This window comes from Suricata suricatta, chromosome 5 (assembly GCF_006229205.1).
Source record: "Suricata suricatta isolate VVHF042 chromosome 5, meerkat_22Aug2017_6uvM2_HiC, whole genome shotgun sequence".
Lineage (NCBI taxonomy): Eukaryota > Metazoa > Chordata > Mammalia > Carnivora > Herpestidae > Suricata > Suricata suricatta.
Genome location: NC_043704.1, coordinates 305,823 through 319,104, shown reverse-complemented (window position 1 = coordinate 319,104; position 13,282 = coordinate 305,823). Strand labels below are relative to the sequence as shown.

Sequence of the window (13,282 nt, the reverse complement as noted above, 5' to 3'; positions counted from 1 at the left end):
TTTTTTAACTTTATCTTCTTTTAGAGTACTAGAGAGCGTGCACGACCAGGGGAGGGGCCGAGAGAGAGACATCCTCAGTCAGGCTCCACCCCCAGCACAGAGCCCAGCTCAGGGCTCCGTCTCACAACTGGGGATCATGGCCTGACCAGAAATCAAGGGTCAGCTGTTCAACCAACTGTGCCCCCCAGGCACCCCTAAAGTGATGTGTACATGTTTATCTCTTCTTCTAAGAAAACAATGCCAGCGGAGCTGCAGGTCCAGCTGGTGGACGTCCTGCTGAAAGACAAGGAGTCCCTCACGAAAGCTCTGCGCACGGCGACGCAGGAGAAGGCGGAGCTGCGCCGGGCGGTGGCCCAGCTGGAGGCGGCCCTGAAGCAGCACCTGCCGAAGGGCCGCGTGCGGAGGGTGCGTAGCAGCGCTCCTGCGCGGGGCCGGGGCCTGCGTGCTGCCTCTTCCCGGTGGCTGTCGTGGGCTGGGACCTCCCCGAGGCGCCAGATAGATGCCGTATTTAACATTTCAGCAGATTTTCTGCTTTGGACACAGACGTGTGATCCTTGCCGGGAAATGATGTTTGATCGTGTTCAGGAGAAGAAATCTATTTATTTGACTTTTACCTAATGAAAATGATCCTAATTTTCCTAATTGTGTAGTTTGGTAGACTTTTTTCTTAGAATGCCTAATTTTTTTTCTTTCATATTTAGATGGTCATGTTTGTGATTTTATTTTTGTGATGAAAACCTTTTTAAATCATTTTTTTAACTTCTGGGCAGTCAAATCTGCCCTCGGTAGATGCCGCTAGGGTTTTCGCACACCGTGGATTCTTGCGCCCCGCGTGAGCACACTGTTGGCGGAGCACGTGGCCCTGCGGCGCGGCCCGTTCCCCGGGCGCTGGCAGGCACGGCCCGGCGCTCCGGATTGCCTTTCTCCGGATGCCACAGAGGTGGGCCCACGCAGCGTGTGCCATTTTGGAGGGCTCTGCACTTCTCTCCTGGTGTACTCGAGATCCATCCTGGGCTGGTGCTGCCCAGCAGTTTCTGCGCACAGGCCTGCCCAGCTCAGCCGCCTGGCTGTCGGGGAATATCGGGCTTGTTTCCAGGGTTCCACGATTGTCGTTAGTGCTCCTGGAAGCTTCTGTGAGCAGGGTTCGTTTCTCCGCCATAAATGCCCAGGAGGGAACACTGCGTCCCATCACATTTCTGCTGAACCCTGCGCGAGCCCAATAGCTGTACTGTTTCCCTTGCCCTTGAACGGAACATGGGAGTCTGGTTCCCATGCATCTTCACGGTTGGTGCTGGCGGTGCGTTTCCCTCTTGTGACCCCCAGGTGCGCAGTGGCATCTGTGATGTGCCCTTTCAAGTCTTTGCACGCTTTTGTTTTTTCTTATATTTACGTTGAAATCCAAGTTAGTTAACATATAGCACAATAATGATTTCAGGAATAGAATTTAGTGGTTCATCACTTACGTACAGCGTCCAGTGCTTACCATATGTGCCCTCCTTACTGCCCAGCGCCCATCTAGCCCACGCCCCACCCACTTCCCCTCCATCAACCCTCAGTTTGTTCTCTGTATTTAAGAGTCTCTTAGGGTTTGTCTCCCTCTCTGTTCATCTGTTTTGTTTTTTAAATTCCACATGAGTGAAATTATGATATCTTTCTCTCCCAGACTTACTTTGCTCAGCCTGAGACTCTCTAGTTCCATCTACATTGTTGCAAATAGTCTTTGCCCACTTGTAAATTGCATGGTTTTCTTATTTCATTGCGTTGTGACGTGTTTTGCAAATCTCTTCTCCTAGTCCGCGTTGTCTCTCCACAGATAGTACTCTGTGCAAAATAACATTTTTAATTTTAATAAGGTCAATTTGTTTTTTTATGGATTATGCAATAGTTGTATAGTTTTACTTCTTATGTTTAGGCCTAGGATCCCTTTTGATTTGATTTTTTTTCTGGTCTGCGGGCTAGTCAGGGTTACTTGTGTGCTGGTTGATACCAGTTATTCTGTCACACGTTGAAGATGATCTTTTCTTATCTGTTTGTGCCGATGTCAGAAGTCACTCCACAGTTTGTGTGGGGGCGGGGGCAGTCTGTGTATTTGTATTCTCTGATCTGTTCTACTGGCCTTTACCAGCTGCCTGGTAGGTGTGGGTTATAGCGCAGCTTCCTGTCAGGCAGTAGGAACGCTCCAGTTTTTTTCTGTGTTTTCAAATTCTTTGGCTATTCTGGTTCCTCTGTCTTTCAATATAAGTCTTAGCATCTTGCTGGTTGGTTGCTTGGGATTATGTCACACATATAGATCGACCTGGGAGGGACCGGGAGGTCAAGGCCCGGCTAGCTTGGAAACCAGCTGTTCTTACCAGCGGCAGCTCCACTTAAAAACTTCGCACAAACTTTCCACTAGTTTCCACTCGAACTCATTGTAGCGGAAAAGTGGAAATAACCCACGTGTCTGCTGATTAATGAAGAGGCATATGAAATATGGCATATCCATCAATGGGCTGCTGTTTCCTCCTAAGGAATAAAAGACAAAACACGTGCTACAGTGTGGACATGGTCCCATCACTCTGTTGTATGGGGGACAGAATCCATCACAAAAGCCCAAATGTGGGGAGACTCCATTTACACAGGTGTACCATCGGGACGGAAAGCAGATTCGTGGCTGCCAGGGGCTGGGGGTGTAGGGCTGGGGAGAGACGGGCCAGGGTGGGCGACGAAAACCCTTCCAGTTACACAGGGGCAGTCATTGCATTCTGTGAACACACTAAAAACCCGTTGAGTCGTCTGTTTTCAGAGGGTAAGATGTATGGTATGTGGATTGTATTTCAGTGAAGCTGTTATAGAGGTGTAGGTCAGAATTAACACCTTAACTGTATAGCTGTAACTGTACTTGAACTCCCCATCTGTGAACAATCTCTTAAAATTTCTTTTTTTTTTAATGTTTATTTATTTTTGAGAGAGAGAGCACAAGCAGGGGAGGGGCAGAGAGAGGGAGACAAAGAATCAGAAGCAGCTCCAGGCTCTGAGCTGTCAGCACAGAGCCCAGCACGGGGCTCAAACCCACAAAACATGAGCTGATCCCCTGAGCCAAAGTCAGATGCTCGACTAACTGAGCCATCTAGGCGCCCCGTAAAATTTCTTTCTTAAACGTGTTGCAGTTATCAGCATTCATATTCTAAAAGCATTTTGTTAGTTTTATAGTTAGCTAAATAGTTCAATTTTCAGGGCCTGTTGTAAATGGTGCTTTTCAGATGTTTTGTTTGCCAGTTATTCATGGCTAGTAAATAGAAACACATCGATGTTTGTAGGTTTGCCTTGACCTTAATTGGCCTGTGACCTTGCTAACCTCACTTTTTAACCCACTGAGCGTTTCTATAGGATTTTCTACACAATTACATCATCTAGGAATACAGGGTTTTCTTTTCTCTCCGATGTGAATACCTTTGATTTTCTTTTCCTGCCTGGTGCACAGGCTGGACTTCCAAACGTGGACATGGTTGTGCAGGTGTGGACCCCCGTCCTGGGGGTGGAGCTTCGCTCTTACGCTGTGAAGGGTGGTGGGCAGGTGCTCACATGAAGGCCCCAGACCTGAGAAAGGTCCCCTCTAGTCTTAGTGTATGAAGACTTTATCCTGAACGGATGTTTAATTTGTTATGCTTTTTGTTAACCTGTTGCTATGGTAATGTGTTTTTTTTTTGTTCAATTAACACGGTACGTTACATTGATATTTGGATGTTGACTTTATCTTGTGGTGCCAGGAAAAGCATCACTCAGTCATGATGTCTTACTATTTTTACACATTGTTGGATTCAATTTACTAATACTTTGTGAGCATTTTTGTATCTGGGCTCATGAAGGATATTAATCGGAGTTTTTTGTTTTTTTGTTTTGTATTCAGTGTCTGGTTTTGGCCTCATAACATAAATTGATACATGTTTTCTCCTCTGCTTATTTTCTGGAAGAGGTTACATAGAGCTGGTATTATTTCTTCCTTAAATATTTGTTAAAATCTAACCCGTAAACCCCCTAGGCCCAGTATGGGCTGTTTCCCAGCAGGGGCAGGGGGTGAGGGCAGTGTTAATGACTGGATGTTTCTAGTGCTTGGTGGAGGGAGGGTCCCACGAAAGTCAGTTTGTCCAGCTGGTTGGTGGTGTCAGTCACGTGTCCTGTGGCCTTTCGAGCTGCCTCCTTCTTTGCAGTCACAAGGGAGATAATGACATCTCTGAACAGAATAGGGAATTTGTCTGTCTTCAAGTTCCATCCAGTTTGCTGTGCATGTTTTGAAGCTCTGGTGGGAGGTAAAGTGAAGGGACCTCTGTCCTCGAGAGTAGGGTCCAACCACTGAGCAGACCCGGGACTTTCCTTCTTTGATGTAAGAAGTTCTAAAAGCTCCATGTTTTACCCTTGATGACGCTGTCAGCAGCGCCAGGTCACAGCCCCGTCCGCCTCTCTGAGCTTGCTCAGAGGCTCTGGAGGTCCCTTGTGGACGTCATCCTGTTGGCCCCGTGGGACTAGAGCGCAGTCACCATCAGAGGACTTCTATCCTTTGTATGAAAGTTCCCGAGGAAATCAGGACGTTACTCTTATTGAGGAAGAATTGGCAGTGATACCGTGTTAGTTTCCGGTGTGCTGCGCAGCCATCCCACACTCCGTGCACCACCAGACGGTGGCCGCCATGGGCCTGGTGACTGGCTGCCACCGCACCGTCACTGAGATTGAACTGGGGGAGCATTTTGTCCTCCATGTCCAAGGTGACTTCCATTTCTAGAGTGTTTCTTTCCAGAAAGGCCAGGCAGTGTTTTAGGATGAGGAAAACAAACGTCTGGTCTTCTCCTTCTTGTCATGGGTCCTGCGAGGGCCCTTCCACGGGGTCACCCTGGTCATAGGCTCCGCCTCTCAGCTGCACCCTGCTACTGGGGGCTGGTACCACCAGGCTGCCTTTGATTCCTGTTCCAGACTGTGGGAGCGAGGTCACCATGCACATGACCAAGTCCTTGGAGCTCCCTCTGGCCTCAGTAATAGTCAGGTCCCGCTTGTCTGGTGAGGACAGTCCCTCTGCTGTCTTCACTGCGGGATCCTTCTCCTCGGTTCGTGTGTCCCTGCTCGAGCTCTGGGCGTCTTCCACATACTCTGGGGACCAGGCCACGCTGTGTGCGTTTGGACACGCCTCCTGGTCACGACATCCTCAGTGTGCACGGCACCCGGGTGGGCCCCTTGCTGAGGCTTCCGGGAGTGCGATTTGTTGGTGCTGGAGTAGAACCAGGGATTTGCAGCTGCCAGGAGTTAGCATTTCTAGGACCAGAGAGTGTGAGGGTGTTCTTTTCATAAATATTTGTATTTTGTTTTTAATAAAAATATACCTGTCGTGCAATCTTACTTCAACAAATGCTATGCAGTAACTACCCATGAGTATCAGTTATCTGATTGGTAATCCCAGATAAGAGCTTGGGCAACATTGAAGAGAGCCTGAAGGTGGCCCAGGCATGGCCCACCCACATCATGGCATTCGGGAGATGTGCGCCCAGCCCCCTTCCAACCTGGGGCCTCCTGGAAAAGTCCTCAGGGGAGCAAGAAACAAGCTGTTTGAACATGACCCTGCCCCTGGGGCTGGGGTTCTGAGTGGTCCTCTCCTGCCGACTCTACCCTCGGCGGGGTCTCTCCTCTGTTGGAACAGCCGTGGGGACGATGCCGCGTGTGGTTTGTTACAGAGGCCGGACAGGTGGAGGCCGGACAGGGCGGTCTCTCAGAGCTCACCGCGACAGCCGGACGCAGGGTTGCCCGCATCGGCCGCAGGCAAGGAAGCAAACGCCTGCAACGCGCAGGTAAGGGCAGGCCTGAGGGCTGGCTGGGCAGCGGCCGCCTGGTGCCCTTGACCTGCTTGTATAAAGCCTTTCTACTTGTAGCGCGGTTTAAGGCTCGCGGCAGAATTGAAGGAAAGGTGCGGAGTGCCCCCCCCCCCCCCGAGCCTGCACGGACAGGCCCCGGTCCCCCAGGGGCACAGTGCGCGTCGGGGCGCGCTCTCCGGGTATGACAGACATGCAGGGACAGGCGGCCGCCCTTCCAGTGTCTTGCAGAGTCACTTTACGTGAAAATCCTCTGCTGCACCTGGTCGTTCTCCCTCCACACCTAAAATCCCGGGGCTTGTAAAAATCCTGGCCTGTCCATCGTAGCAGCGAAGTAGCTCGTGACGTGGGGTCCCCTGGGGCCGAGCACAGCCGCCCGCATGCGTGCCCACCCTGTGCCTGGCCATCGAGCCTTCGCAGATGAGGGGCCTTCCGGTAAACGCACTTGCATCTGAAAGCGGCCCTGCTCCACACAAACCTTGTGTCTGTGCCCGCGGTCCCGGTAAACAGCAGTCTCCCCGCCTGACAGCGCCCTGGGCGTCACGCTGGCCCGAGCGCTGCACTCTGAGCCCTCTCAAGGGAAGAGTTGGGCTACAGCAGTAGGCTATAAGGACATCCCTCTGTGTGTGCTGGAGGGGTTTCCCACAGGCCCCGAGATGTCGGGGGGCGGGGGGGATGGGACCCCGCCCAGCCACAGGGTGCACCTTATCTCACGGTCAGATTCCCGGGGCCTTTGGGGGCTCCTTTGAGGCTTGGAAAGGTTGTGTGGTCTCCCTTTTGTCTGATACAGGAGATCAGACTCTGCACAGCAAAGCTGTCCCTAGGGACAGAGGTCACACAGGGCTGATGTGACAATTTGCTGAGAAGAAAAACAGCCTAGTTCTTTTTCTTTTTTTAAAGATTTATTTAAATATTGGAGTTGCCTCTGTGCCCAACCTGGGGCTTGAACTCAAAACCCTGAGATCAAGAGTCATGTGCTCCACTGACTGAGGCAGCCAGGCGCCTCCATCCGATTCTTTTTAAAGCACAGTGGGACAGACGAACTACGACTTCTGTCAGCAAGGTGCTTTGTTCCACGATTGTTTTGCTTTTCTCTCCTTTCAGATGGAAAAACTGTACCTGCATTATCTGAGAGCAGAAAGCTTCAGAAAGGCTCTGATTTATCAAAAGAAGTATCTTTTACTGTTGATCGGTGGGTTCCAGGACTCTGAGCAAGAAACGCTCTCCATGATCGCTCATTTGGGAGTGTTTCCTTCCAAAGCAGACAAGAAAGCGAGCCCATCTCGCCCTTTGACCAGGTTCCGAACGGCCGTCAGGGTCGTGATCGCGACGCTGAGGTAACCCTGGCGGGCGGGGGGCGGGGGGCTTAGTCTGCGGGGTCTCGCCTCCCTCTGCCATCCCGTTCTCTCCTGAGCTGATGACACTCGAGGCCGTAGAGTTACCTGACGTTTGCCCAAAGGGATCCTGCTGTGCAGGACTGCCGCTGCCTTCTGCCGCTGGGGCGTTTGGTCAGAAAACGACGCCCTGCTCCTTGGCGGGTCCCTGACAGGATCCCTTCTGATGACAGGCACTTGCGGTCAAGCTCCAAAGCGCGTTTCACCGCTTCGGATTGCAGATTCCTGCGCCTTAGTGAGACGTGTGCTCCGTAGAAGGGGCGGGCGCACGGCGCGGGCTGTGTCTTCATGGCGGGCCTGAGGCCGCTCCCGGGGGAGGGGAGGCTGCGGGGGTCCCAGCAGCCCCGGGCGCCACGCGCTGTCCCGGCCGTTTGTTCACACAGGGCCTCGTTTTGGGGGCAGGTATGTGGCCTGTTCAAACTTAACAGTGATGAAAATCCACTTTGTATCACAATTTTCTAAAAATGTCCCAGTAAGAACCGCACTCCTGCTCCCGCTCCGTGATGCCCACGAGGTGCATCCCTGGGGCCCCAGCCATGTGTGTGCTGCCTTCCTTGGCTTCGCGCCCCTGCCCCACAGAGACCGAGCCACCAGCCAGTCCCACCCGGCAGGGTCCTGCTCTCCTGCTCTCGGCCCTCAGCCTCAGGGCACTTAGTCCCCTCACCTCTGAGTTCTGACCAGAAACCACTCCCACCATCCATCTGTCCATCTGTCCGTCCATCCATTCTGCATTTCTGGACACAACTCCCTGTGCCAGCTGGGTGGATGCTACGTGAGGCCGGTGAGCAGGCCCAGGCCCGGCCCCCACATCCCTGTCAGACGGAGGAGCATTTTCAGCAGCGGTGGTTTTGATGCCCAGTGGAAGTGCTTTCCGAGAGGCCCGTGGTCAGAGGGGCGGCGGGCAGGGGGCGGTCACAAGCCACAGAGGGGCCGTCCCGGGAGGAGCCAGGGAGCCCCACAGCGCACTGACCTGGCACTCCTCCCCCTGTCTGACCAAGAGCTCCTGAGGGCAAAGGCTTCTGTCTGTGCCCCTTTGGCCTTGAGCCATCAGGTGGCGTTGGTGAGGAAGGGAGCGGGTGTCGCAGAGTGATTTGAACTGGGGTCTGTGATCCCCGGGACGGTGGGCATCGGTGGGGGCGGGGGGCACAGGCATCAAGTCACCACAGGGGCAGTGGGGCCTCCGGAGTCTGATTCTAGTTGTCGATCACGGCTGAATTTTCATTGTTCTTTTCACTCCTGTTTGCTCTCCTTTTCAATGTTTCGTGTCCTTTTATTTCCTTTGTAGACTACGTTTTTTGGTTAAGAAATGGCAAGAAGCAGACCGGAAAGGAGCTGTTGTGCACGGCCGAGCGGCCCGCCCAGGTGGGCCCCCCGCCCCCCGTCTGCTGGCAGCCAGGTGCCGGCCGAGCCCAGCGGGCACGCAGTAGAGCAGATGCCAAGCCGTGCGTGCTGTGAGCAAGGCCAGGTGGCATCAGAAGGAAAATGGCTTTAATGTCGGAAAGCGCAGGAAAACCAGGGTTTACACAGTCAACGGTTGAAAGAATGCAGAAATGCTCAATATGTTGATTTCTAACTCATTTAGTAGAACGTCCATCTTACTGTCCAAAACCAAGTGATGTTCTGCTTGGTACAGCCGCGTCTGTCCTTGGCTCAGCCACACCTGGGCCCCAGTCAGCCGTCAGGCGGCTGAGCCTCCCTGGTCACTGATTAGCTTTGGTTCCTACCTGTTAATTGTTACTTTATGAAATAAAAATGGCTTTTAAACCTTCAGGACTTGAGGAGAGTTTCTCCTACACCAGGTACACCTGGTGGTCCCCAGGGTTCTGCCTCTCCCTCTTTGGAGACCTCTCCTCAAAGTGGGGTGGACGAACACCCCCCCCCCAACGCACCCCAGGCTCCGCTGGGGGCACTGCCCGCATGCATGCTGGGGTCAGGTCAGCCCCGCGGGCAGGGGCAAAACACTGGTGATCAAAATTCAGGATTCTTCTAGACCTTTTTTTTTTTTTAAATAACAATCCGACAAATTCATTCATTCATTTCTTCATGCATTCATTTGTTTTTATTTTAAAGAAGGAGTGCACCAGGGGGAAGAGGCGCAGCGGGAGAGAGACGATTTTAAATAGCTCAGTGTGGAGCCTGTGGCAGGGCTCGATCCCGCCAGCGAGAGATCGTGACCTAAGCTGAAATCAAGAGTCGGACACTAAATAATTTTGCCTGGCTGGCTCAGTTGGTGGAGGATGTAATTCTGATCTCAGGGTTGTGAGTTCAAGCCCCACATTGGGTGTAGAGATTGCCTAAAACAAAAAGAAAATTTAGGGGCGCCTGGGTGGCTCAGTCGGTTAAGCGTCCGACTTCGGCTCGGGTCATGATCTCACAGTTCGTGGGTTCGAGCCCCGCGTCAGGTTCTGTGCTGACAGCTCAGATCCCGGAGCTGCTTCGGATTCTGTGCCTCCCTCTCTCTCTACCCCTCCCCTGCTCATGCTCTGTCTCTTTTTCTTTCAAAAATAAACATTAAAAAACTTTTTTTTATCTTTAAAGTATAATTTTTATAAATAAGGTATTTTAAAAATTTTTGAAATTGCCATGCAGAAGCTTAAGTTTTGGTAGAGGGGCCTTCCTACTAACAGGCATCCGTCTCTTTCCTAACCCTCTGCTGGCAAACGATCGTGGGGGAAGGGTTCCCGGCGCCGCAGCGGCAGCAGCTTCCACCCGACACCGGTGCGTCCCCCCCAACCCGGGACGTGTCCTCCAGCCACGCCGGGGACCCTGTGCCGAGAGCCTCCCCGCGCAGGAGGGACAGGTGAGTGTCCTTCGAGGCTGCGTTCTCCCCGCAGGCGGGCCCGCGCTGTGGAGCAGCTGGTGTGCTCGGGCCGTCTCCGCTGGGGGCTCGCCGCGGTCTGCTCCCTGGGGTTGGGGTTCCGCACGCCTGATGTTGTCTCCACACTTAGCCCTCGGTTGGCAGTTGAGCTATCACAGCAACACAGTTAAATATCCATAGGATATTTTGGAGGAAAAACCCTTTTCTTTAAAAAAAAAAAAAAAAGAACTTGTGGCGGGATGCTAGAATACAATTTTGTCTAAAACTTAAAGTGAGGGAACTTTCCGTAACGGCCTGAGGGCTTGAGCCAGGGCTCTGTGGGATCTGCCCACCCTGAGGCCCTGGTGGGGTGGTGGGACGCCGCCCCGCCTGTCCCCACAGGGTGTTTTCCCAGCCCGGGGACTCTCAGCCAGGTGCTGACCTCGGAGTTCTGCAGACTGAAGCGTGGGAACATCCCGTCCAGACGCTGGAGCGAGGAAATCTAGAGCCGGGGCCGTTTATGTAGTTCTTCCAACAACATGACCTGCGGGACTTGTAACAGCCTTACAGCGTACAGCGGAGTCAGTGTGCATCTTTGTGCGGTGTTTGCACACATCCAGAATCTTCTGCTTCTCCGAGCGAGCTTTGCAGAGTGTGCTCCGCTCGTAGGGTGGAGCACGGTCTCCACGGTGCCCGTGGCCGGCGCTCGCTCCCTCACCCCGTGTCCCTGGCTGACGGCGGCATCTCTGGCAGACCACACTTAGGAGGGTGGCGTCGCCGTCCCGACAGCAGAGACGCTGCGGGACGCACAGGCCCCACCGTTGCGCCTCGGGGCAGCCCAGCCGCAGGCGCCCGCTCCGGCTCTTGGTCTCCTGTGCTGCTGACATTGCACCAACAGGCGGGCTCCTCGGGGACACGCATCATGAAAGTTCCGGCTTTGGCCGGGCCACGAGCAAGGCAGGGACTGCACATGAGTCCGTGGGGCCCCGGAGGCCCAGCTCTGTGTGGGGAAGGCAGAGGTTCCTGGTTTGGTGGCCGAGGCCTCTGATGTGGACAGGGCAAGGATGAGTAGGACGTGTCCCTACCCTGACAGGGAGTGACAGCAGAGGACTGAGAGGAAGGAGGCTGAGTAGAGACCGGAAGGGGTGGGTTGTGCCTCCAGTGAGGGGGACAGTTTGGGACCGTCAGTAAGGGCCCATGGGTGGTTGGGTCACAGGGAACAAAGAAGGGGCGGGTCTGAGAAACAGCGGGGCCGAAGCCGGCTGGGGTGAAAGACCCGTACGTGCGGATTTTGTGAGTGAAGTCAGAGCGCGGTGAGTTTGGCTCAGCTTAGTCTGAGACACTTTATAGAAGTTGATTTTTAAAAGCCTTGTGTAGCACTTTTTAAAAATGCCTTCCTTTTGGGGCACCTGCCTGGCTCAGTCAGTAGGGCATGCGACTCTCCTTCTCAGGGTCGTGAGTTCGTGCCCCACATTGGGTGTAGAGTTTACGTAGGTACATGCATGCATACACACATAAATATGCAAATATGTCAAAGTAACCTAAACAAACAAGCGAATGCACACACATTCGTACGTATTTCACTTTTTTTTTCGTGGTCAAGGATATGAAGGCAATGGCTGTCTGCTCCCCCCTGTTCCTGCTGCCTATCTGCCCACTGGGTGCTGACTTCGCTCTTGTTTTGTCTCTTGGTGGTATTTATGTGTTTGTTTGTTTGTTGTTTGTTTGTTTGAAGATCTGCTGCATCCTCAGATTCAAAATCAGAAAGATCCCTGGCTGCTTCTCAAGACCCCGAGCATTCATTGACAGAATATATTCATCATCTAGAGATGATCCAGCAAACACTGGGCGGGGCCCCACCAGGTAATGAAAGGTCTTCCCTGTTTTCTAGAATAATCCGCTGGGCCCTAGGGACGTAAAGTAACGCAGCAGGGGCTCTAGCGTTCGGCTGCGTAGGTGGTGGTCCTTGCAGACTTGACCATTAGCCATCACTGGGAGGGTCGTGAGTGGAGGCCCCCGGAAGCGCGTGAGCCGTCGCGAGCATGAGGACCGGGTCCGCTGGCTCAGCCACGGGCTGGCCTGCTCCGTGCTGTGCTCACAGGGAACACGTGCTGTGTTTCAGGATCGAGTTTGTGGGGGGTGCTTATTAACATAGTTTAAACCACTGTATATTTTGGCTTGTAATTCTTATTTTCACCATAAATGAGATTAATTCTGTGATGCTGTTTCCAAATTATGAAATTCTTAAAAGACACATGGAGACTTCTAACGAATTGCTACGTCATTTTTCTTTATTTTTAGATTCTACTTCAAAGAAATCCTGCCACCAGGAAGTTAAACAGTGAATAAAATCCTTGCGGCTTTTACCTACAACAATTCAACTTGAGGAAAAGATTGGGTTTTTTTCCTTTTTCTAAGGAAAGCTTGTGGCGTGGGGTCTGGGCAGCGCCCGGTCTCCTCACGTGCCTGAGGCGCCAGCCCCCAGCACGGCTCGTTCCTGTCACCTGTTTGCTGAGTGCGTGCCGAGCAGGGGTGTCCTTGGCCACGTCGGCGCGTGCGGCAGCGCCTCGCCCCCCGGGGTGACGTGTGCGCTCCTGCAGCCCGCCCCCAGGCAGGAAGCAGAGACTGGCCTCCTGTTTGTTTCCTTAACGTGTACGGATGGGGACTTGGTTTAAAAACAAAAATGCACAAAAACCAAAAGGAATAAAAGTCCAGCACTACTTTATTTGTGAATGGCCTTTGTGTTGTGTTTCCGTTTTATCCAGTTTGCTCTAGCAGCAGCAGAAAACCGAAACCTAGGCCGGGCGTTCCGGGCGGTCAGGACTCCCGGCGGGACGCAAGGTGCTCCTCGCTGGGGAAGCGGAGCCGCCGGCCGTCGCTCGGCCTCACGTGGTTTCTTCGGTGAGTGTCTGTGTGGTTCCAGGACCTCTGAACATGACATTTGTCCCGCCGGGCATAGTCTTAGCGTAGAGCCACGCGTTCTGCATCACGGCGTGCTCCCACGGGAGAGCTTCCTGCCAGCCCTGAGCGCGGGCGCGCCTGCGCTTTGTGTGCTTCCTGCCGAGCCCGGGCTCCGCTGCCGGCTGCCGCCGGTCCGCAAGTGGCTGCCTCCAGTTCTGCATCGAGACTAGTGACCGGCTGGCTCTCCGATCCGGAACAAACGTCCGCGCGGGAGGGCTCGTTTAGAGCCGCCGGCAGAAGTGACGGTCACACCAGCTCAGTTCGGGTGGGAGCTGGTCATTGAAGAGAAAGACGCG

At 53.4% G+C, this 13,282-nt stretch overlaps 1 protein-coding gene across 1 annotated transcript in view; it reads left to right on the top strand.

Moving 5' to 3' along the window:
• Nucleotides 1–12,758, top strand: part of PCNT (pericentrin) — a 113,000-nt gene extending 100,242 nt beyond the window's left edge. The window contains exons 43-49 of the mRNA XM_029940586.1: nucleotides 232–405; nucleotides 5,700–5,813; nucleotides 6,939–7,171; nucleotides 8,514–8,590; nucleotides 9,905–10,028; nucleotides 11,761–11,888; nucleotides 12,327–12,758. Of these exons, the coding sequence (XP_029796446.1) occupies nucleotides 232–405; nucleotides 5,700–5,813; nucleotides 6,939–7,171; nucleotides 8,514–8,590; nucleotides 9,905–10,028; nucleotides 11,761–11,888; nucleotides 12,327–12,370 (894 nt within the window). The 3' untranslated portion in view covers nucleotides 12,371–12,758. The remainder of the gene's footprint in view (nucleotides 1–231; nucleotides 406–5,699; nucleotides 5,814–6,938; nucleotides 7,172–8,513; nucleotides 8,591–9,904; nucleotides 10,029–11,760; nucleotides 11,889–12,326) is intronic.
• Nucleotides 12,759–13,282: the final 524 nt, after the last annotated feature.